Source organism: Corylus avellana, chromosome 1, assembly GCF_965113065.1.
Source record: "Corylus avellana chromosome 1, dhCorAvel1.hap1.2, whole genome shotgun sequence".
NCBI classification, from domain to species: domain Eukaryota; kingdom Viridiplantae; phylum Streptophyta; class Magnoliopsida; order Fagales; family Betulaceae; genus Corylus; species Corylus avellana.
Genome location: NC_142490.1, coordinates 40,111,306 through 40,137,148, shown reverse-complemented (window position 1 = coordinate 40,137,148; position 25,843 = coordinate 40,111,306). Strand labels below are relative to the sequence as shown.

The window sequence follows — 25,843 nt, the reverse complement described above, 5'->3', positions numbered from 1 at the left end:
CTTCTAATTGGCGGTGAGGGGTGGTTGGAGCCACTCCTTCTCCACATGTCAATCTTTTATTGGGTTGACTTGGACTTCTGTTAATTTTATAATGAATTTTTGATGAAAGTACCATATTCGTTCTTAGTCATAATCAAAGTACTATTTAGGATACAAATATGAAACCGAGGTGGCAAAAATAAAGTCATTAAATCACAAGAGAGTAATTAGCGTTTAACCCTAATTTAAGAAAAAAATAAAAATAAAGTGGTAGTTTGAGGAAATATATGTTTTTTTTTTTTTTTTGATAATTTTACTTACGCGCCTTTTGCAAATACTCTCAATGTTCAAAGTCTCACACTTTGATGTATCGAACTTTGATTTCTTTCCATTTTCCTCATTCCGTTACATATTGCAGTTAAATTAAATGGTAGAATGAGTAATTTCAGTAAGGGTATTTTAGTAATTTTACACATTTCTATTAAGATTTAACAGAAAATCATAACGGAAGGAAAAAAGTGGAAAGAAATTAAAGTTTGATACACTAAAGTAAGGAATGTTAGCAAAAGACGTGTAACTTCCATGGGGTAAATGAAATTACCCTTTTTTTTTTTCTTTTTTTTTTTGTTAAAAAAAGGTGATGTGGCATTGCCTCGCCAGTGTATAAGCTTGTGCGTAAATCTCATGGTAGTGGCACCCCTAGTTTTCCCTCTTATGACAAAAAACGAAAGAAACGACATCGGATAGAGAGAGCAGATAAGAATAGGCCATATCGACCGGGACACAAACACAGAGTCCTTCGCTCCTCTCTCTGCTCGCGAATCTGTAACCCTTGTTGAGAAACGAGAGCTCTCTCATTCTCCCTTCAAAGCTAGCACTCCTCGCAAAAGCCACCACTCAACCTAAACCCCTCTATTTCACAATCTCTCTTTCGGTTTCTAAATTTTGTTCTTCAATTTTGGCTCTGAGCTTCCACAATGAGCGAAGCCTCGGCGGCCGACGACTCCAAGCACATCGAGGAGCTCTACCAGTACGTGGAGAGTCTGAACGAGGCCAAGGACAAGTCCCAGGTGCGCTTCCGTGCTAATTTCCACTCTTTCTGCTTCTGGGGTTTCTGTATTTCTAGGGTTTTGTTGACCCCACACGCTATAGCTGGGTTTCCTGTACGAGATGGGTTATGAGTTTGTTTGGGTTGTTGCAGAATGTGAAGGACTACCAGGGGATCATCGACACAGCCAAGTCGAGTATCAAGGCTAAGCAATTGGCCGCCCAGTTCATCCCCAGGTTCTTCAAGTTCTTCCCCACTCTCTCCGGCCCCGCCATCGACACACATCTCGATTTGATCGAAGAAGAAGAGCTCGGGGTCAGTAATTCTATACAAAAACCTATTAATAGCATGTCAAGTACATAACTTGTTTTGGTAGCTGAGAAAGTGTGGGAAAGTGAAATCACATACTTTATTGAGTATCTGCATCTTCTTTATCGGTTGAGTGTCTTCAAATGACGCATTGAGTTTGATATGCTGTTACTTCAGCGAAAAACAGTTCTCAGTTTTGTTGCTAGAGCACTCAAAATTGTTTTTCTTTCGTTTTTGATTGGAAATGGTGCTTTGTTATTCATTTCATAGATGTAAGTGCTTTTTTAAATGCTACTCAATTGTACAGGTTCGGGTGCAAGCAATTAGGGGACTTCCCCTTTTCTGCAAGGATACACCGGAACATATTGCCAAAATTGTAGACATTCTTGTGCAACTCCTTGCAGCTGGTAAATTACTGCTTTGGATTGTGTATTCTCTGGTATTTTTCTTGCTGTTTTATGCAGTTGCTGAGCCAACAATTTACTTCTTTTTGGAGGGGTGGGGAACTAAAATTATGATGATAAAAATGTGTTTTGCATAATGTGTTTTATGATATTTATAGTACCACATAGATTATCATAAAATCAATTCAAACAATATGCAAATTACTGCAAATTTTTTGATAAAAGATAAAACTGAAAAAAGGAACTTTGATAATTTAGCACTGTTTTTAGACTGAAGCACTGGTATCTCAATGCATTGTGACAAGAAGCTTTGAAGCAAAGAAAACAGTAATATAGACTAAGCCTTAGATTGTTTTGCCAATTTCCACTTTTAGTTTAGGATAACTTAAAGTGATAAGTTGGTTATAGAAGTTATACTAATGCGGAATCAATACGAGTAAATTGTTATAAAGATTAGTAATGACAGCATTATGAATTTAGTTAGATGAAAGTGAGTGATTTTGGACTTCCTAAAAAAGTTGTGCTGTTGAAAAGAAATAATTTTCCAGGTATATATGTAAAAAAAATTAATTGGGATTTTGGGGGGGGTGTGTGGGGCGGCACTTCAAGTACACTCTTTGGAGCTCTCTTAAGCATACACGTTGAGAGATTTCTCAGTCCATTGCAGGGGTCATGGCTCCCCCTGGGCTTCATGTGGCCTTGCCATTAGTTTTATAGGGATCTGATATTGGGTTTCTTTCATGCTATAGAGGAATTTGTGGAGCGTGATGCTGTGCATAAAGCCCTGATGTCGCTGTTGACGCAGGATGTGAAAGGTACTTCATGTTATCTTATACTTTGGTAATTGTATCTAAGTGTGTGTTCTGTTATGCAGCAGTTAGAACATAGTCTATTCTTCTGCAACAAAAGTGCATTATTATTTATCTATTTATTCCTCATAATTAGAATAGGTGGTGTAGAGGATAAGTAATATTATTTACGTATTGGATTGTTTCCAAGATATTTTTTCTGCCATAATTTTGATGGAAGATAATATCTTTCATTGTATGAAGTTGGAAAGGTCTTTTAAGCTGTATGGTCATATATCATGTGATTATATCATCTGGAAAATGTTGATATAGATATGGTTTCCTATTAGTAGTGGTTTGTATATTTTGTCTGCACAACTTGCATGGGAATGGAACATTCACTTGGATGGAAATTGAGTATCAGTGTTAAGTCATGCATAATTATTTGCAAGAAATGGGTTTAAAGTAGTTTTAAATATTCAACAGTGGTGCAGTAATAGTCAGATCTTCTATGGTAATTCTCAATGTATTTTGTATGAATGTAGATGTGAAGCTGTATGAATGGAAGAGTTTACAACATTTGATATAAACTCAAAATACCATGGGATTCGTAAATAATTTAATCAACTAGTGGATTGTAAATGGTCACCAATAACAAATTGCTAAAAGCTAATATAATATTACCTGGGGCTAGGATGGTATCCTGATTTTCTAGTTTGTTTTGCAACAGAAAAGGATATAGGGTCCGTTTGTTAAACCCTTTTGCCCTTTGTTACTGTTGGATTGATGTGGAAAGAAGTAAGAATGTTGGTATAAAAAAAGTAAAAAAGTGGTATGGAAAAGTGAAAAGGTTTTGTTTTGTAGTATTTTTTTATTTAAATAGTAGTAAAAAGTAAATCATGTGATATAAAAAGTGAATGATGTAATATAAAAAATGAAAAAAGTGAGAATGCTTTGATGTTTATTTTTTTGAAAAAAGGAAGTGAATAGTGTTGAGGGGAGGGGAAGAGGGTTTAACAAACGGACCCATAGTGTTTGGTAATAAAGTCATTGATAACGAAATGCTAAAAGTTTATATATAATTGCTGGGGCATGGTGGCTATCTCAATTTCCAACTTGAGTTTTGTTTGAACCTGAAAATAGTTCATATTATATTGTATTATATATTTATTTTTGATGATTTTACCTCAAAGTCTATCCCATACGACTGAAAAGTTTATTTTACAAGAATGAAGATATCTTGAAATATGAGACATGCATAAATGCGCCCCAATAGGAAAGTAACCTGTGAAGCTTTTTATGGGAAGAAGCTTATAATTTTGGGAGAGAATTTTGTGGGCCGAAGCTTGTTTATGTAATGAACAAAGACTGCAGTAAATTATGTACACTAAAAACTGGAATTGATAGATTTGTATTGAACTGACATGCATGTAGCTCATTGCTTCGTAATGTTATAATTGCATGAAAATTTCATACACCATCCTTTTAATGCAATACATCCATCATTTTTCTTGTTCAGTGTTACTTTTATAGCATGCATATTTTTAGTCTTCATTCTTGGCGGACTTAAATCTTCTTGTTGATGCAGCTTCTTTGACAGCCTTATTTAAGCACATTGGGAGTGTCGATGAACCGAGTACAGATGAAGTTATTCGTGAAAAAGTTCTAAGCTTTATAAGGGATAAGGTAAGAAGACTGACTTGTGTTGTGCCCATTGCAAGTTTTACCCTGCAGCTCTTTTTGGTGATTGGAGACTTAGTAATTGCCTTTGCAGATCTTTCCCATCAAAGCCGAACTCTTGAAGCCTCAGGAAGAAATGGAAAGACATATAACTGATTTGATAAAAAAGGTATTTTCTTCGCTTTACTACTTTGATCAATGCATCTCCTTTTTCCCATTTGAAAGCTTTCGGAATTAGTAAACCTCAGTTTAATTTTGTTGTTCTACTAGAAGAAGCATGCCTAATATGACTTATATTCCATTGCAGAGTTTAGAAGATGTAACTGGAGCAGAATTTAGAATGTTTATGGACTTCTTAAAAAGTTTAAACATTTTTGGAGAAAAAGCTCCCCCAGAACGCATGAAAGAACTTATTGGAATTGTTGAAGGACAAGCTGATTTAGATGCAGTGTTCAATGTGAGTAATTGTTTCTTTGTATTGACAATGGGGGTATTGTAGGAGAAGCAACATTTGAAACAGTCCAGTTCAATGTATAATGGCTTGAAGTTGGAACTAATGCGATTGAAGTGTTGTTGCTTAAATCAGTCTATTCTAACAGCCACATATCATGCACTACTTTCTGTGGAGTTTAGGTGCATTATTTGAACAGCTCACATTCTTTTGAAAGAGACTTGCATTTTTTACTGTCCATTTAAATGATGCCTTTTCCTGTGTACTTTAATTTAGACTCAGTTTAAGGGGTGGTGATATATATATATACACCTAAGTTGTCCTTGTTATGGATGGTGTATATGCTGAATCAAATCTGTGCTCCTGGGCTGTGGCTGTCCATCTGTGTAGATCTTATGTTCAAGTCTTTCCTAGCCAAAAAAGAAGAAAATAAAGAGAAAACCCTTGACATTTGGCAGGTTCACTGGTTGGGCCAAATTATTTCAAATTAAGTAGTAATCAAAGGATGTTAGAGGTACATTAATGCTTTAGGAATGTAAGGGGAAGAGGGAGCTTAAAAACTTAGAATGCTCCATTGATTTTGAGACTAGAGGATGTGGCTCTAGTAGGGTCAAAGGCAGGGTGTTTTAGTTTGCCTTGTATTTTGGGTTTCTGAATGGCTGTGGCTCTATTTGGGCTGCTTGGGTTGGGCCTTCTCTGGGTTCTAGGGTGTATTTCTGGGCTTTTGGTTGGGTTCCTAGGTATATTTTCTTGTGTACTTAGAGGCGCATTGCGCTTTTTTGATATATACAACATTACTTATAAAAAAAAAGAAGGAAGGAAGGAATGTAATGTTATAAGACTCATCAAAAGGAATTTAATGTTATAAGAGTTTGAGAGGATTAAATACATGCATTGTTCTCAAGAACACAAATCCTGTTCAAGATTTTGGGAAGTTGACTGTTATGCTCTTGAAAATGTGACAACGACACTATAATTTGAAATATGCATAGTGCTATAATCTTATCATGACTTTGTAGTAATCATATTGGGGAATCTTTAGTGTCCTTGGTTATTGTACTTTTGTCTGATGTCTGTATCTTTCTCCTATTAAAAAGATTGTCTAGCCTTCGTAAATAATATTCTTCACTCTATGATTCTATGGATCCTCTGTTAAGTATGACTTCAAAACGCAGGTTTCAGATGCGGACCATATTGATAGGTTGATATCATGCCTGTACATGGCTCTTCCATTTGTTGTGGTAAGAAGTGTGTCAATGTTGCCTTTTCCTTTAAACCACTCATTATATGTCTGTCTGACAGTCTTCTAATTAACCACACAGAGGGGTGCTTCAAGCAGCAAGTTTCTCAACTATTTGAACAAACACATCATACCTGTTTTTGATAAGGTAATACTTCAATTTCCATGTCTTGAAATAGTGAGCATGTAATTTGAGTTCATTGGGCTTTTAGATTTTGTTTCAATATCCTTGTACTCGGTTCTAATCTTTGCTTGCTTATGTTTTGACATCCAATTTTTTTGAGTAATGCTACTTAACACACCAATTTCATACCAGCTGACTTGTGTTTATTAGTGTGATAAATTGGTGTGAAAAGTATCATTACTAATTTTTTTTTAATGCATGTTTTGGTAGTGATGTTCTCGATCATTATATCTATAGGTGGTAATGATTCTTTTTAAATGTTTAATTGTCATCGTTCCCTATTCCCTTAGTTGGAAAATGTTCGTGTGTGTCTATATTTAATGATTTCACTTATTTTGCTGCTCATCTTTCATTTGTGTTCATCGGTGCGAAAATGGGAAATATGAAATTTGAAACTCGTATATGCAGATAGTATAGGAGCTTTTCTTATTGGATGATGTTTCATTTCTCTGTCATTTCAGTATAATTATCTGGAGTATTTTGTGGAAAAGAAAAAATGGTCCGGAAAGTTCCCTCTAGCTTTAGAAGGTTTCCACTGTAGGAAGAGAGCTTCTCGTTGCTTGATTACATTATAATCAAAAGGCGTCTTGCAAGAAATTAACTCTACTGATATTTATTTGTGCCAGCTTCCTGAGGAGCGAAAGCTAGATCTGCTCAAAGCCCTTGCAGAAATTTCTCCTTACACAACACCACAGGATTCCCGCCAGATTCTTCCTAATGTTGTTCAGCTATTAAAGGTACACGCTCTTTTAAATGACAGAACAAATACGAACCCATGTATTTAAAATTGTTAAAGTACTGTATATTTCAACTCTGCTTTAAATAACAGGATTGACATTGTACATTCACATTAGAGTTTCTTTTATTTTTGTCTGCTTGAATTCTATTTCTTAAGAGTATAAAGTGTTCAAGCCTTGCTTGAAATACAAAATATAAACTGTGTAAATAATTTGTCAAAATTTCATAACATGTTTCTTTTCCCTTCTCAGAAATACATGCCTCGGAGGAAGACTGGAGAAGAGACGAACTTTACTTATGTTGAGTGCTTGCTGTACACATTTCATCATCTAGCTCACAAGGTGGTTGATTTCAAATGTTTTGTTTGTCTAAACAATCATCTGTGTGTCTCTACTGTGCAATACCTTACCTAGTTTTTGTTGTTCTGTAGGTGCCCAATGCAACAAACAGTCTGTGTGGTTACAAGATAGTGACTGGCCAACCATCAGATAGGCTTGGGGAGGATTTCTCAGAGCTTTATAAGGACTTCACTGAAAGGCAAGTACTTATTTTTTATTTCATTTTTTCCATATATATATATATATATCTTATGAAGAATTGATTCTTCATATTGCCATATATCGACAAATTCCTGTTTTAGTCCCTGAAAAATGTGCAGAGTTCCAATTTGGTGCATAAAATTTAAAAAGTTGTAAAAAAATCAGAGTTAAGTACTTCCATCAGTCTCACTAATAGAAGCCATTGTTTTTTATTTATATTTTTTATGTTAATGTCTTATGTGGCAGCTGATGTTGCTAAATGAAGTGCACACAAAAATTTGGATGGTTGCCTCACTTAATAAACCAATGATGTTACAACTCTTTGTTGATATGACTATTCTTTGTGGCATTTTACTTATCTTTATTAATTAAAACTAAAATAAACTTTTATCTCTTTCTCTCTTTGTTTATCTCTCCCTTTAACCCAAAATTTCTTTATCAACACTTTCCATCACTTCTGACTAAAAAGGCCTGATTGGGATTTTTTAAATCATTTGAGGACTTGATTGCAACTTACTTCAGTGACCAAATTGGAACTTCATATATTTTCTAAAAATCCAAAAGAAATGTTACTCCTTATTTTGTTCTGTTCTTTGGAGGGTTTATTGTGTATGCATTGAACCCCATATTAGGCCACAACAATATTTTACAATCTCCAAAGAACAGAGAATAAGGAAAAGGAAAGAAGGGCCTTCAGTTCAGAAATCCACTGAAATCATTACCTGGTTTTAGATTTCTGTGATTTTGCTGAAGAAATTAGAGAACAAAATTTATCTGTCATAAGATTGATTCACAGGACATGTTTATATAATTGGTTACTTAAGCCTTCCAAACATTTCTAAACTGTTAGTTACTACTTAAGCCTTGATTCACATTTAAATTTGGAGCAAGGTTGGAAGAGCGATACCTGTATTTCTGATGGGCTGTATAATATATGGTTTACTTTTACACAGTCGCAACTTTTTCTGTGTATGATTTTCTTACAATTGATTTTGCAGGTTGAGTAATGTTGAGGAGTTAACTAGGGCTACCATGAAGAAATTAACTCAGGGAATGGCTGAGCACAACAAAGCTATGGCAGCTGCTAAATCTGATGAAGCAAAGAATAACATTGTGAGTTTGTTCTCAGGAGATCCTGTTTTCTGTAGGAGCTTTATTGTCATCATTTGTCTTACATATTTTCCATTTAATGTGCAGAAAACTCAAAAGCAGAATACAACCACTGGGTTGCGGACATGTAATAACATTTTGGCAATGACAAAGGTGCAAAGGAACAAAGTTTTTTGTGTCTCTATATATATGGTCTTTTATTTATTTACTGTAAAAACTGATATTTCATTTCTATATTCAGCCATTACATTCAAAAACACCATCGTTTATTGGAGATAAAAGTATCACCCTATCTTGGAAAGAAGCAACAAAACCTTCTGTTCCTGCCACCGCAGCTACAACTGGGTACGAGAGCTCTTCCTGATTATCTTCTTCCCCCCCTGCTCCCTTCACTCTCTCTCTCTCTCTCTTTATGGTGGACACGTTTATATCTTGTGAACTTTGTTTACAGAGGGAAGCGACCTGCTACTGCTGCTAATGGATCCGGCAACGTGCCTTCTAAAAAGGGCCGTGGAGCTGGTGGTTTGCAAAACCAACTGGTTAATAGAGCATTGGAAGATTTGTCTCATGGTGGGAGAAGTGGGACTAGAGGCAGAGGGAGAGGGTGGGGTGGACGTGGAAGAGGAAGAGGCTACCGGTAGCCTAGGTGTGTGCCCAGAGTAAGAAGGCATTCAGATTTCACAAAAATGGGTATGCACCAGAAGTATACAACTAGAAGCCATTGATTTATTGAAGTTCTCTGCTGGAGCTAGTTTTGATTCATAGAGGAAGAAACTGATGAGTTTCTAGATTTTATTTGTTGTCTAACACTAGGAATCATGTTCCTCTGGAGCTTGTTCGGTGGATTTTTAGTGCTTTGAGTTCTTAATCATTTCGAATTTAACTGATGAAAGCAGCAGCCGGGATTGATTGAGGAATCTTTGCATGCCTCTTACTTTGTGTATGCATGCGTGTGTATCTTACTGACACTTGACAGTTAAACTTGCACCCAGAGGAATCCATTTTATAAATTCTGACGATTTGTAGAATATAATATGTTTGGTTGAATGAGAACTTGAGAAAGGTGGGTGATTGTCATTAGCTGTGAAAGGGATTTGCAAGCTAGCTTTATATCTTTGTTACTGTGATGCATGTGCCTATGAAGAAATATTATACTGGTACATGACCTACACAGGAAATTCCCAGCCTTCATCTGTGTGATCCTCCTTAACATTCAGGAATCCATAACATTTTAGTTTATGCTGGCAGGCGAAGAATGAAGGTGCTATAGGTAGGAAGAAGTAGAGCTGTAATTGAGTCGAGTCGAGCCAAATATTGAATGTTCAAAACTTTTGATTATTTAATGTTATTTCGAACATGAGTCGAACTCGTTCTTGTCATTGAGTTAGATAATTTTTTTAAACTTAGCTCATTTATTATTGGAGCGACCTTGAACTTGTTCACGAGCTTTTCATTTAATTTATTCATTCCTTATATAAAGTAAATATTATGATTTTTTTTTCTTTTTGTAAATTCATATTGATTATTAGTTAATTAATTATTTTTAATATTTTATCATTTGAATTAATTAATAAATTAACTTGAACTTTAAATAATCTAATCTCGAATTTATATATATGTTTTATAGTAGGTATATAAATTCATTGTGTGCACTCATTTATACATACAAAAACAGTCATGTACGAACAATGACAAATGATTATATCTAGACCCACATTAACAAATCAAACTATATATGTTACATTAAAAAGAGAATTCCTAGTTACTGAAGATGTTCTAACTACGAAATTAAAATAATACAATAAAAATAAATATATACGAGTTTATATGTACATATAAAAACAGTCATGTACAAACAATGACAAATGATTATTTCTAGACCCACATTAACAATTCAAAGTATATATGTTACATTAAAAAGAGAATTCCTAGTTACTGAAGATGTTCTAACTACGAAATTAAAATAATACAATAAAAATAAATATATACGAGTTTATATGTACATACAAAAACAGTCATGTACAAACAATGACAAATGATTATATCTAGACCCACATTAACAATTCAAAGTATATATGTTACATTAAAAAGAGAATTCCTAGTTACTGAAGATGTTCCAACTACAAAATTAAAATAATACAATAAAAATAAATATATACGAGTTTATATGAGCTTCTACGAGTCGATTTTACTTGAATATAACTCGTTCAATAATTGAACTTAATTTTATGTCACAATAGGCTCATATGTTAAACAAATCGAATTTAAGTCAAGTTTATACGAACGAGTATCGAGCGGATTGTCAAATAAACTTGTTCATTTACATGATGATGAACTCCCACCTCAATGAGCATTCATCTCATCTAACGTGTCTCGTTCATACCTGAGCGCTACTTTGGTTCTTGACATAAAAGTATTTTACTAGTTTAGCTGTTTTCTTCAAAAAGCTGTCATCTGTGTCTGCCAAAGCTGGAGTTCTTTGTGGATTCTTGATGCTCAAGTATCTTAAGAGTCTAACCATCTTCCAGACGCTCTCATCGCCTGGAGTAATGTTTCGGCCTTCACAAGCAACTTGATGACATATTACCGACAGTACAAGACAAATGGTAGAGGTGGCAACAGATAGTAGATAGAGAACCTCAAAGCTCCGGAAGGTCAATCGTTGAGGTTCGCTGAAAGTTATGTTGGGTGAGCACTCATGCGAGGGAGTCAACCATATCTCTTGCAGAGCCTTCAAATCCCCCGTCTCCGATAGCTTTAGAATGGCTACAGAAAAGTCCCTGGCAAATGGCGAGCCTTTCTGGAAGGCCTGAATGGGGGAGCAAAAGAAGATTTCAAAAGGGTGAAAACTCAAACAAAAATGCATAGATGGAAAAGGAAAAGGCAAAAACAAAAGCAACTCACAAAGCCCAATCCTCCAAATCTGGCGGCACGTATGGTGCTAGTGAATCCCTTGCAATACTTATCGAGGAAAACTTTCTCATACGGGAGTTCAAGAAAGGCAGCAGATATATTGTTGCTTTCGAATTCCTTTGGGTAGCCGTCTTCACTGCTGACATTCACGATATTCTCCGGCTTGAAGTTAAGCACATTCTGCAAGTATTTATGTACGAACGAATCGCAATCGCAGCCAACTTTCAAGTTGTTGTTCTTCAACCACTCAATATCTGTAACATTTGGTTGCAGTTGTTGCACTGTGAGCAATGAAGACAGACAAGCAGTGTAGCTCGAGGTTAGGATCAACACCAGAAAGAGCCACACTGCAACAACCATACGTGTTAAGTTGTTACGGACTTCCTCCCCTGCAAAATGAACTCATCTGGTACTATCAGTGCTTTCAAATCCTAAGTAAACCAATGTTTCTGTAATAACAGAAACAGAAAACAGAAAAAAATGAAATGTTCTTAAGGTTCATTACTGAGTCAAACTCTGGCGAATTGGTATGCATTAAGGCTCCTTTTGTTTCGTCGTAAAATGATTTACGGAAAATGTTTTCCGTATTTTCGGGTGTTGAGTGCGACGTAAAATAATAGTCAACGGAAAATATTTTCTTTTTGACCGAAAATTCTTCTTTAATTTTCGAAAAATGGTTTACAGTTTTCAAAACTATTTTCCAAACCATAAATCATTTTCCGACTTTGAGCATTTCATTCTCAAATTGACAGACATTGACAAGACCCGCCCAGGACCCAGCCGAGACTTTTAAACACTAAATTACAAAAATGTCAATGTCGGGTCTTGGGTGGGTCTTGCCAGGGCCCCGGGCTGATCCTAACGGGGTCCTGATAGGGTCTACGCAGGGTTCGGGCGGGTCCCGGGTGAGTCACAGTGGGGTCTTTGCGGGACTCGGTTCGCACATCTTAAGACTTGGACATTTTCGTAATTTAGAGTTTAATATGATTTAATATATATATATATATATATATATATATATATATATATATATATATATATAATTTGTGATTTTCCGTACACGCCAAACGTATACCGTAAAATGTTTTTCAAGAAATCATTTTTTAATAAAATATTTTTAGACGGAAAGTATTTTACGTTGTTAGAAACGGAGTCTGAGTTATAACAAATCAAACGAGAATGTCCTCAAAGTTTGTATTCTAGCAAGAGAGAGATACTCGAATTTGAAAACTAGAAGATTTTGAGAGAGAAAAGATGAGAGAATTTTCTGTATATTGATACTTACTATGAGCAAAGAATAGAGAAGAGAAGGTAAACCAAAGTGCAGTGCTAATCTGATTCTTCCATGTGCCACCAAATTCGGGATTGGATTTGCGCTCAAGGAGCCAAACAATGATCATTGTGTACAGCAAGAGGGCACCAGTCACCGCCCACATGCTCCAGCTGAAAGGCTCGGTAAACGTCAATAGTGACCCTTCTGGTTTTGCTGGAACTATTATCGCCAAACCAGACTCAGCATACGGAAGTGTAAAATCCGCATATTGCAACCGATTGGCAAGTATAGTCACGTCGCCGATCACAGCATCATAAGTCTTTTTTATTGTGATATTTTCACCCACATCACAACCATGCATATATATAAATCCTAGTTAGAACAAATAATTGTAAAAGAGAAAAAAATAAAGGAAAAAAGTTTCACCAAGTTAAAGTTAACCAACTACAATTATTCTACGTGGGCATGTTCAGCTGGTACTTAAAACACAATACAAATGGGTGGGATATAATTATACATGCCAAAAATACGTTTATAAACAAAATTGAGAAAAGTATCTTGTTCGACACTGCAATACCAATTTGAAAACATGAAAATATCTACATATTTAAACCGGTAAGGAAGCGTGTCTTTATTAAAAAAGTAGGATTTTAAAGGTCGAATAACAATTTTAAAAGTCAAATTGCGATTTTACCAAAAGTAATTTAAAAGAGTTCTAGAAATTAAAGTTATTACCTTGTTATAGATGTGATAAACCAGGTCGTTGTAGGTGCCATTGTACGCCACAAATTCAAAAGGCAAATCATACCCTAAGAGCTCTTTCACCTTGAAGAAAATTTGAATGCAGAAACCATCATATTTGTTCGGTTTCTCCCCATACTCAACCTTCACAAACTTCTCAAATGTTGCTCTTCCCGGGATGCCAATTTTCAGTGGCTTTGCAGAAGTAGGCATTTCCCAACCTTTCGGAGTCCGGTTTAAGTGCCCAGGCCAAATTACTTGACGGCCGGCCAAAGTTTTCAGGGTGTTAAAAACATTTTCACTTCCATTTTTCTCTTCACTTTTTCTGAAACCAAGCTCTGGTGTCCAAAGACTTATTTCCTCGTATCCCTTCCCATTGTTCTCAGCAACGTTAATAATCGTCAATGTATTATTAGTGTCTGTGAGCTGGCCTGCTTCAAAATGTATTTTTCCAGTTAAACCAGAGAAATTGCTTGACAACATATTCTCTAACAACATCTTTGGAGTACTAGTAATGTTACTTGCCATTTTCTTTATCGCTTGTATAACAATTCCAATGCTGTCGTATGCTCGCAGGGCATAAATTCCAGGGTCGGAGTTATCTTCCTCCGGATATTCACTTCTGAAAACTTTCTGAAAGTGTGAATGAAAATGGTGATCCTCAGAATAGTAGTTAGTCTTGATTCCTAATGCACCTTCCATGGAGGATATAACAGGGTCATTAACAGATTGCAGCAAATCTGCAATGTTGTCTGCAATAATCCAAGCTGAGTCATTTCCTACGAGTCCCATCTGCATGGCTTCTCTGAACAAATGAGTCGCCATCTCTAATGATGACTGAAGAACTATGAAAACCCGACACTTTGTTTTGTTCAGGAGCTTATCCAGCTCTTCATGGACAACATGTTCCGGGTCGGACACCAAAGAATGTGGTGGGAGAACCAAACGGTACTCAATTTCCGAACCAACATTTCTGAGAGTCTCAGATAAAACTGCTAGCTTGCCGGAATCACCACCATATGGTTCATCTTCATAAATGGCTATGACCCTTTGCCAATTGTAGGCCTGAACAATATCTGCAATACACTTTATTTGCTCAGAACCATTTTTAGCCATTCGTATCAAATAAGGCCAACGAAGTGACGTTTTGGGTGGGTTGATAGCTGGTGCTGCAAACGAAATGACTGGAACATGAGCTTGCCCTCCAACATCAGCTACTACAGCGGCTTCCTGCCATGTGTGCATGCCAATAATCACTTTCACCTTTTTCTCTCTAATGAATTCTTCAGCTGTTATACCAAAATTTAGAGATTCCATTAATGTACATTGTTAGCACATTTTAGTATTGAACAATTAATCCTAATACAATTTGTTTCTTATTGTTATGCTAAAACAAATTGGTAAATGAAAATGTAAGGGAGTCTATAATTAATTAAAGGATAGTTAGTTCTTAGACTGTAACTCTTAGCCTTTGTTTTATAAACAAGCACCATGCATGACAATGAATTTTTTTGATTTGGTTCACTACCTCCCTTTAATCCGGTCAAGGGTTCTTGCAAAACAAAGACACATGGATGACTTATTGTAAATACTGGTGGGAGACACTTTGACACCTAAGTGAATAGGGTTATCTCTTAGTAGGGGGCTGAAGTAAGAGTAAGAGGATGTAATGTGTGTACCTTTGACTTAGGGCTTGTGGTCTTTTTTGTAGAATTACTATAAGTGATGTAGATCAAAGTGCTTGGGAATTCGTGAGGAAGATTGTAGCATATGCAAGTGTGAAGGGGGACCAAGGAACTGTGCCAGCTAGAGGAATCAAGACGAGAGAACAAACTCGTGATAAGGAGTGATCAAAACAGTCGTAGGAACCTCCGTTCGATAGCCCGTTCAAACGGTCAAGCGAACAGGACACTCTCAGGAGTTGTCCATAGTAATTATCAAGGCATCCATTTGATGCCCTGTTCGAACGACCTAACGAATTAACGGCCAACATTGAAAATTTCCCATAATAATTCCCAAGACGTTCATTCGAACGCCTATGTTATGTTTTCAGTTTACGTACTTCAATTTCAATTTTATTTTGTGACTGTCTGAATGGAGGTATGTTCCATTCGAACAACCAGCATGGAGTTGTTAACCGACTAATTTCTATTACTACAAGGGTTATGAGTTTTGGGGTCTATAAATACAAGCTTATAGCTTCAAGAACGTAGTTTTTGATATTTATTCAGTTTTTATCAATAAGAAAGCTCAGAGTTGAGTTTCTTCAACATTTTTCCTTTAAACCGTAGATAGACTCAAGTGTTTTGAGAAGATTTCTTACATCCTTGATAGACTCAATGTTTTTAAGCAATATTGTTCCTTGTCTTGCTATTTGTCTTTGCACCCACGACATCACGCTCCATCAGTAAGACAAGTAGGGCATGTATGTAAACTCCAGGTGCTGGAGTGCCAATGAGAAAGGTGAATGATTCTTGGGCATGCCTTTCATTCCTAGTGTCATTTTGATGGGTTCTTTCCGTATATGGCACGAAGGTTTATATTAGGTGAATTTGAGGGAAAATTCTATTCAACCTAGAGAGGATGGTGTTGACCATTTTGCTAAGACTTTATGGACAAGTTTAAGTGAAAGAAGAAAGCTTCTAGAAGGTTGGCCTTTGATTTTGAAAGCAACAAAGAGTTTCCCTCGAGTCTTGCTGATCAAGGGTCACTTAGAACAAAAATTGAGGCAAGATTTCTACTCGACTGTTGCTCAATGGTTGCTCAAGCAAGATGCTGTGGAAATCAAATAGAAAGTTTGCTTCATGTTTGCTGCACCCTCGGTGGAGTGAGATTGCGACAAATCGTACGACAGAAAGTTCACTCAAATGAGTTTGTCATTAGTTTAATAAAGTCTATTTTGTAATAAAGGCTACTCATTATTGCCATTTTTTGTTTTCAATAAGAATACTCCAAAGGAGTTGTTTTCTTCACTTTTCCTATAATTCCTATATTTTTTCAAGTTTTGTAGAAGGCTCTGTTTATTTCGAAGTAAAATGGTTTCCGTCAGAAAATATTTTTAGGAAAATTATTTTTCCCGAAAATGTTTTCTGCCAAAAACATTTTATGGCGTTTAGCGTGAGCACGGAAAATCAATTTTTTTAAAAATATTTTTTTTATATATATTTTTTCATTAAATCATATTCAACTCTAAAGTTCTGTTTACTTCGACGTAAAATGATTTTCACATTTTATGGTGTTTACTTCGACCTAAAATAGTGGTCAACGGAAAATATTTTCCTTTTGACCAAAAATTATTCTTTAATTTTCGGAAAATGGTTTACGGTTCTGACTGTGAGCATCTCATTCTTAAATTGACGGACCTTCCAAAGAACCGCCCAGAATCTCGCTGGAACTTGTTCGGGACCTGCTCGGGACTTGATCGGGACTCATCCAAGACCTGCTTGGGACCACGCAGGACCTGCCCGAGACCTGACCAGACTTGAACGGAACCCGCCTGGACCTGCCCAGGACATGACCGGGATTTGATTGGGACCCACCCGGGACTTTGTCGGGACCCGCCCGGGACCTGATCGGGACTTGCCTGGGACCTGATCGGGATCTGCCTGGGACCCGCCCGGGACTTGATCTGGACCCGCCCAGGACTTGCCCGGGACCCGCCTAGGACCCACCCGGGATGTCGCCAGGACCTACCCAAGACTTGATTGGGACCCCACCGAGACTTGATTAGGACCCACTTGGGACTTGCTCAGGATCCACCTGGGACCCGTCAAGGACTTGACCGGGACCTGCCCGGGACTTGATCAGGAGCGGACTGGGACCTGCTTGGGACTTGATTGAGACTCGCCCAGCACTTGCTCGGGATCCGCTCGGGACTTGACTATAACGCCCAGGATAATTATTAAGTTTATTATTAATAATTTCATAGTAATCTAAATTAATTAATGAGATAAATTGTACATGGGATGATTTAGAATAATAGATATAATAAAATGGGTTAATGGTATTAGGATAATAATTCCTAGTGTGGTAAATAATTATATGTATGGGTAAATTGTAGTTGAAATAAATGGTAGGGGTGAAATATAAATTAAGAAAGATGAATTAAAGGTAGTGGGGGGTAAATCTTGCAATTCTAAATAGTTGGGGCATCAAAATAGAAATAGAATCTTATCCCATGCCACATGTCAAATTGTCATTGGCCATTGGAGATACCTTATCTCCGTAGTTTTAAAAGAAAAATGTAAAAAAAATACAAGTCTTTTGGTGGGCCCACCTGCAGCAACCCACTTCCCCCCCCCCCCCCCCTTTTTCCCCATTTCTCTTCCTTTGTCTCACTCATTCTTCTCCCACACACACATACACATGGCCTAGTGGGAGAGAGAACGAACTTGAGTGGGAGAGAGGGAGCTGCTGCCATGAGAAAGAAGGAGAAGAAAAAAAAAAAAAAGAAAAAAAGAGAGGAAAGTGACGAATTTTAGGGGGGATTTGGACAAGGGTGCTTGTGAGGTAAAAACTCTAGTATTTTCTTGTAATTTTTGTTATGTTTGTGAGATTAGAAGCTAGAAATTGTTTGAATTTGTGGGGCTTTGATTTGGGTCCGAAAATTAGGGTTCTTGAATGAGATTTTGTTATATTGTTAAAATCTTTAGTTTCTCTTTAAGGTTTTGTCCTACCCATTGGATTCCAAACTTGAAATCATAATGATTTGGAGGATTTTTAATTAGGCTCGAAAATTGGAGAAATTTGATAAGAAACCTAATTCCTAAAAATTAATGTGGGGCTTTTATGTGTAGTAGATTGTTATACATGATTTAAGCTCCGGGTTGTTAAAATTAATGGGTTGAAACTTCAATTTTACTTATTGGTAAAATATGGGCATAAACCCTAATTTTATATGGTTTGTATTAATTTGGGGCTTTAGGTATGTGAACACTAAGAATGTTGTTTGAATGGGTTAATTACATTTAAAGTGTTAATTAATCCTAGATTTTCGTGGGTTCTATGGAAATTGATAATTATAGGGTTAAGTGTAATGCTTAACCTACAGTGTATGTATATGCCTCAAGATTTAGTAATTTAATATATTATGATGTAGAATCATAGTTCAATATAACTAAGTTATTTGTAAAGCCTACGACAGGGTGGAGTGGAAGTTTCTAGAAGCCGTCATGTGTAAAATGGGTTTTTCGGCCAGGTGGATAAAATTAATAATGGAGTGTGTTAGCACAGTCACGTATTCTATCATTGTGAATGGGCAAACGGTTGGGAATATTAAACCAATTAGGGGAATTAGACAAGGTGACCCTTTATCGCCTTATCTATTCCTTTTATGTGCGGAAGCACTCAGCTCCATGTTAAGTAAGGCGGAAAGAATGGGTGTTATTACCGGAGTACCTACGTCAAAAAAGGGGCCTAGGCTAAGTCACCTGTTCTTCGCGGACGACAGCCTCTTGTTTTGTAAAGCAAATTCGGTGGAGTGGCGAAGACTTATCAAATTGTTGGAAGAGTATGAAGCAGCTTCGGGGCAAAAATTAAATAAAGACAAGACGTCCATCTTTTTTTCACGTAATACTAGTCCGGAGAAGAGGGCGGAAATTACTAGTTTATCGGGTTTAAATGCAACCCAATGCTACGAGAAATACTTGGGGCTTCCAACCATGGTGGGGAGATCAAGATACAAGGCTTTCAAGAGCATAAAGGATAGAGTATGGAAACGCTTGAACGATTGGAAGGTTAAATTTCTCTCTCAAGCTGGGAAAGAGATTTTGATTATGGCGGTAGTTCAAGCAATACCGACGTATTGCATGAGTGTATTTTTACTTCCTAGTTCATTATGTAAGGAGTTAAATACGCTTATGCAACGGTTTTGGTGGGGCCACAAAGAAAACTCTTCCAAGATCCATTGGATGAGTTGAGAAAAAATGGGCTTTTCAAAAGATAAAGGAGGCTTGGGATTTAGAGACCTTGTTATGTTCAACAAGGCCCTATTGGGTAAACAATTTTGGAGAATGATACAACACCCAGAGTCCTTGGTGGCTTTGATTATGAAGGCCAAATATTTTTCTAATAGATCGATATTGGAAGCCGAATTGGGAACCAGACCATCCTTGGCCTGGAGAAGTATTTTGGCCTCAAAGGATTTAATTCAACATGGAGCTATATGGAGGATTGGGAATGGTACTAAAGTTAAAATATGGGGGGAGAGATGGATTCCCACCCCCAACTCTTTCACTATCCAAACACCACGACCAGTTACCATGGAGAATATGACAGTAAGCAATTTAATAGACACGGAGAACTGCAAGTGGAATGGATCACTGATTTCCTCATTGTTTTTGCCGGAAGAAGCTGAAGCAATCTTGAGAATACCTCTAAGCCCTCTCCTTCCAAAAGATCGAATAGTATGGAGATGTACAAAGAATAGAGCGTTCACGGTAAGGAGTGCCTACCACCTCGGTATGGAAATGAGAGAGTTACGACAACCTGGATGCTCAGAACAGAAGGATGTTTCCGAGGACTGGAAGATATGCTGGAGCCTGAATATACCTAACATAGCGAAAATGTTCTTGTGGAGGGCGAGCCATAATTTGCTCCCAACAAGATCCAATCTGTTTTGCCGTAGAATCTGTGAGAACAATATATGCCCTATCTGTATGAGAGAAGAAGAGACAGTAGCCCACTTCAGCTGGGATTGCCCTGCAGCCAGTGACGTTTGGGGAGGAAGTAAAATTAAATTGCAAAAGTGCTCAATTGGGGGTGGTGATTTCAGACAGATATTCAAAGAGGTGGCGTCTCGTTGTGATAAGGAGGAGCTGGAGCTTTTCGTGGTAATGGCCCGGTGTCTTTGGTTGCGTCGAAATGACTTCATTCATGGTGGCAATTTTATACACCCAACCCAGGTTTTGCAAGACTCTGTGAAAGCCTTGTCTGATTTTCAGAAAATAAACGAACGACAGAGGAGGCACGAAACAACAGAGGAGGAGGAGGAATGAACTCTTTGGCAGCCACCACCGTGTGGAATGGTTAAATTCAATTGGGATGGGGTAGTGGATGCTAAGGAAAAAATAATTGGTTTGGGAATCGTAGCTAGAGATGAGAAGGGATCCTTCTTGGCTGCACTTAGTAAACAAATGCGCACTGATATCAGCCCCGCAAGAGCAGAAACTTATGCTGCACTCCATGCAATTCAGTTTTGCATTGAACAAGGCTATTTGAAGGTATGGTTTGAAGGTGATGCATTGCAGGTCGTTAAAGAAGTAAAATCAGAGACACCCTATGAAAGTATGCATGGGCATCTAACCGAAGCTATAAAGGAACGTCTCCAAGGGTTGGACAAGGCGATTTTCACACACACACGGAGAGAGGCGAATACGGCTGCCCACGAACTAGCTGTAAGAGCTAGGACCCATGTCATAGATACAGTCAGGTGGACATCCATCCCACCATGTATCTGTGGTATTGTAAGGCGAGAGGAACCATTTCCCTCCCTTTGATTTTGTCTTTTTGAGAATCAATAAAAGCATATGACTCTTATTCCAAAAAAATATAACTAAGTTATTAAATAATTAATGCATTAGCTTACATATATGTATTAAATGTAAGTAAAAGATTTTAAGGGCTTTAGTTGAATAGATTTAAGATGACCTATAGAACGCGATACTTGTGGTGCTCAAGTATCTTTATATAGAGTATGAGTTGTCAAGCCAAGAATAGAGCTTAATTATGTGTTTATGTTGTAAATGCTTAGTTGTATCGCGGTTGAGTCAAGAGTTCACCGGAGGGTACTCAACTAAACAAGGTAAGTATTTTACTTACTGGGCAAAAGATACTATATTTTAAGGTTTAAAATGTGTTTTGTGATGCTTTGCCAATTTAATGATGTTTCATGAAATATTTGATGAAAGGTTTCTATGAGCTTTTATGAGCTTATGAGATAAAATGATGTTTATGTCATGAGTATGATTTTATGAAATGATTCATAAAATAGTATATAAGCATTTATAGCATGAGCATGGATGATATGAAGGAGATGATGTTATATTATGTGTATATATATATGCATGGCGGATGTTATGAGGAGATGATGTTATGTTATGTATATATGCTTGGCGAATGTTATGAGGAGATGATGTTATGTTATGTATATATGCATGACGAATGTTATGAGGATATGATGTTATGTTATGTATATATGCATAGCAGATGTTGTGAGGAGATGATGTTATATTATGTATATATGGATGGTGGATGTTTTGAGGAGATGATGTTATGTTATGTATATATGCATGACGAATGTTATGAGGAGATGATATTATGTTATGTATATATGCATGGCGAATGTTATGAGGAGATGATGTTATGTGATGTATATGTGCATGGTGGATGTTATGAGGAGATGATGTTATGTTATGTATACATGCATGGCGGATGTTATGAGGAGATGAAGTTATATATGTATATGTATGGATGATATGAAAAGATGATGTTGCATAAGCATGCATATCAAATGATTTTATGATAATGATGACTATCAATATGTTTTATTGTTAAGCTAATTAAATTGTAAGTATATTTTCAAATGATGGTTATTTGGAAAGCCTAGTAATTTCTATACTACTGAGCGACTCTATTTCATGGAGACGGAGGGCCCACAAATCCGCCTGCATCATGGGTGGTGGTGATTCCCGTGGTGCAGACGATGTGGTTAATGTTGATGCAGGTGCGGGGATTATTGAGGATGACCCAGTAGCTATGTATTTGGGTTACTACAACGTTTGAGGCATAGTTATATTAAATGTTATTTTGTTGGACTAGATAATAGTCCCCTTTTTGTAGAGTTTACATGTATATGTTTAGACTTTGTTATTTTGTATATGGCTCGTGTCGCATGTGACACTTTTGTATAGCCATTCTTTTGTATGTAAGCTTTAATCACTTAGATGTATTAATCAGCTCTGATGTGTTATGTTATATCTTTAGTTATTTATATTATGTTGCAAGGATATAAACTCTGATAAATTATTGATGTTGCATATAGCTCTGTGTGGTATATGATATTGTCAAACAGGCTAATACACGGGTTCATGGCATACTACGGTATCGCCATGCCACTGTGACAATCTGCGTTGTTGTGGGTATGTTTTTTTTTTTTAAAAAATAGTCTCGTTTTAATCAAGCGGGTCGTCACATTGACTGGGACCTGCCCGGGACCCACCCGGGACCCTGTCGAGACCTGCCTGGGATTAGACTGGGACCCACCCGGGACTTGTCCGATTGGATCCCGGGCAGGTCCTGGTCAAGTCTCAGCAGGGTCCCGGTCAGGTCTCGGGTGGGTCCAAGGTAACTCTTGGGCGGGTCCCGGTCAAGTCCCGGTGGGGTCCCAAGCAAGTCCCAGCGAGGTCCCGGGCAAGTCCCGGGCTGGTCTTTGCGGGGTCTCAAGCAAGTCTAGGGCGGGTCCCGGTGGCGTTCCGGGCAAGTCCCGGGTGGTTTTGAGTGAGGTCCCGATCAAGTCCTGGGTGGGTTTCGGCGGGGTCCCGGGTAGGTCTTAACGGGGTCCCGGGCAAGTTCCGGTCAAGTCCTGGGCAAGTCCCAGCGAGGTCCCCGTCAAGTCCCGACGGGGTCCTTATTGGAAAAAAAATATATATAAAAAAAAATTTTAAAATTATTTTCCGTGCACGCGGTAAACGCCGTAAAATGTTTTCTGGGGAAAACATCTTCAGGAAAAATGGCTTCCTTGAAAATATTTTTCGACGAAAACCATTTTTCCTCGAAGTAAATGTTGCCTAAATTACGAAAATGTCCCAATCAAGTCTTAGAAGTATCCGAACTTAGTCCCGTAAAGACCCCATGACTCACTCGGACCCTGCCTGGACCCTATTAGGATCTCGTCGGGATTAGCCCGAGACCCTGGCAGGTCTCATCCAAGACCCGACAGGGTCATTTTCAAAATTTAGTGTTTAATATGATTTTGCGTACACCAAATACTGGAAAATGTTTTCTGCCGAAAATGTTTTCCAGGAAAATGTTTTCTACCGTAAACAATTTCCGACGTCTAGGACTCGCCTGATTTTCCATACATGCCAAATACCGGAAAATTTTTTCTAAGAAAGAAATTTTCAAGGAAAATGTTTTCTGCCAAAAATATTTTTCGACGAGTCTCGGACGGGTCCTGAATGAGTCTCGGTCAAGTCTCAGCAGGTCCCAGGCGGGTCCCAATCAAGTCCAGGGTGGGTCTCGGGCAGGTCTGATTGGGTCTCGGGTGGGTCCTGGTCAAGTCTCCGGCCGGTCCTGGGCAGGTCCTGGTCAAGTCTCAATGGGGACCCGGTCAAGTGATGGACTGGTCCTGGGCGAGTCCCAACCAAGTCCTGGGTGGGTCCCAGTCAAGTCCCGACAAGCCTCGGTCAAGTCCTAGGTAGGTCCAGGCGATGTTTTGAGAAAGTCCCGAGCGGGTCCTGGTCAACTCCAGGTCAGGTCCCAGTCAAGCCCCGAGCAAGTCCCGACGATGTCCTAGGCAGGTCCTAGTCAAGTCCCATGCTGTGAAGTTTAGTCTGTGTGGATTCAACTTTTCACTATCCCATGCTACATTAAAAACATAGCATATTCTCCAACGCAAGCAATAACTATTAACTAGGATGAACACTAGTACAATATGTTCTTGCTAATAAATTAAGCTCCTATCAATCATGGATTGTTATACATGAACAAGGATACCTTATTTCCTTTTAAGTAGTTATAATTCAAGTTTGAGACTACTACTAAGTGTGGAGTGTATTAAGTTATCAGTTGTCCCAAAAGTTAAGCTTATAAGAAGATATAAATTTACTCACTTATTCAATACTTTAATACTTCTTTCACGTGTGGGCTCAAACTTATTTTAATAGGTGAGACCTAACACGTGAAATATTTAATTTAAGTGGGGGGTGAATTGACGGAGGCCCAATTTAAATGTTCAATACTTTATAAACACTAGGTGAGCCCCAAAATGACATACAATGTTTAATTTATCTCTAATACCATGTTAAATTATTAATTTTTTTCAAAAAGTTAAGTTTATAGGAAAATGTAAATTTAATCACTTATTTAATACTTTAACCGAGTGGACTAACTGTCGTATGCAGATTTCATACTTTTAAGATGAGGAACAATAGAATCTGTCAAAATGATGATAAAGCGATCGAAACTCATAATAGAAACCAACTAATTAAAGTCAACGGTGTCAAATAAAAAAAACATATAAAATATAAAAGAAACAAATAATGATAGAATCAAGATGCAAAATATTAAGGGTAATGAAAGAAAAGAAAAGGAGGAAAAAGAAATACAAAAAGAAGGCGGCACAATAGGGTTTTAAACATTGTATGTCATTTTTTTTCTTCTAAGCCCTTGTATAACCTGTCGCCTTCAATTCTCTCGTTTTTTTTTTCTTAAAGCCTTTAACATTCTTTTGACCCCCTTTTTTTTAGGGTGGTCCGGCATGCATGTTCTTAAATCATTTTACAGTGCAAAATTTGTTTTATTGTATATAACCGTGTTCATGTATCTTATTAATATTTTTAAGTTAACAGCTAGTAAGTTATGACTTATGAGAAATTATTTTTTCAACTATCTCCGTATAGTGAATGAGTAAATTTATCATTGAATTTTTGTGGAATTTACATGAGTCCATAAATTTAATAGTAGATCTATTAGATTTGCAAAAAGAAAATAGTTGAAAGAATGATGTATATAATGTCTCTTAAGTTATAAACACAACTTACCGATTGAAGCTGCAGTAGCTACTCTAAGGGCGTCCGGGAAATGGAGAAGCACTTTGTGAGTCTTCGAAGTATTAATGTTGTAGTTTTGAGCTGCGATTCCCATGGCTGTTTTCTCTTCTTTGCCCATACGGGTTTTAACATCAATGATAACACCTATACCCGTAACTTCCTTATTGTTTGCTTCAGCTCCATGGAAGAAGATCACAGCCGCAAGAAGAACAAATATCAGTGTAGGGAAGATCAACCGAGCTCTCGGAGCCGAGCTAATTACTTGCATCTGACGGTACAGCATAGGGTAGATGTGACGTCGAATACTGCTTTGGCTTTAGTAATAGATCAGACAACCTTTCAACATCTTATATGTGCATCATCCCAGCTCAACATTTATAAGAAAAGTATTTGCATCATCTGAGAATGAAGAAAACGCGTTATCTGGAAGAATATGAGTGTGGAATATTGCTTCTTTGACTTTGTCATGTATGGAGTTGAATTTTCTTGGCAATGATCGAGTGAAGATTCACCACCGTTAATTAGAGATCGTTATAGTGAAAGTCTCCAAACGTCTGTTTGGATATTTAACAAGGATTAGACATTTGAGAAAGTTCGATTTTGGAAGGGTATACGCTGTACGTGATTCTTCCAGGAAAGACACCTTTGAAAGCCCAGCGGAAATAGAGACCTCAAATT

The 25,843-nt window shown here is 37.4% G+C and overlaps 2 protein-coding genes across 2 annotated transcripts; one reads left to right on the top strand and one right to left on the bottom strand.

The window, feature by feature from the left end:
* Positions 1 to 705: 705 nt before the first annotated feature.
* Positions 706 to 9,550, top strand: LOC132171240 (Apoptosis inhibitory protein 5 (API5)). Its single transcript, XM_059582507.2, has 16 exons — positions 706 to 1,049; positions 1,181 to 1,342; positions 1,644 to 1,743; positions 2,490 to 2,555; positions 4,117 to 4,214; positions 4,303 to 4,377; positions 4,516 to 4,665; positions 5,835 to 5,900; positions 5,982 to 6,047; positions 6,710 to 6,820; positions 7,073 to 7,162; positions 7,252 to 7,358; positions 8,359 to 8,473; positions 8,558 to 8,623; positions 8,712 to 8,815; positions 8,922 to 9,550. Exons 1-16 carry the CDS (start codon positions 957 to 959, stop codon positions 9,109 to 9,111), a joined length of 1,659 nt encoding a protein of 552 aa, XP_059438490.2. The 5' UTR covers positions 706 to 956; the 3' UTR covers positions 9,112 to 9,550.
* Positions 9,551 to 10,728: 1,178 nt separating this feature from the next.
* On the bottom strand, positions 10,729 to 25,439 carry LOC132169780 (glutamate receptor 2.1-like). The gene is made up of 5 exons (XM_059580752.2): positions 25,157 to 25,439; positions 13,392 to 14,686; positions 12,669 to 12,975; positions 11,375 to 11,772; positions 10,729 to 11,279 (listed from the first exon to the last, which is right to left on the bottom strand). Exons 1-5 carry the CDS (start codon positions 25,431 to 25,433, stop codon positions 10,848 to 10,850), a joined length of 2,709 nt encoding a protein of 902 aa, XP_059436735.2. The 5' UTR covers positions 25,434 to 25,439; the 3' UTR covers positions 10,729 to 10,847.
* Between the last annotated feature and the right edge of the window lie 404 nt (positions 25,440 to 25,843).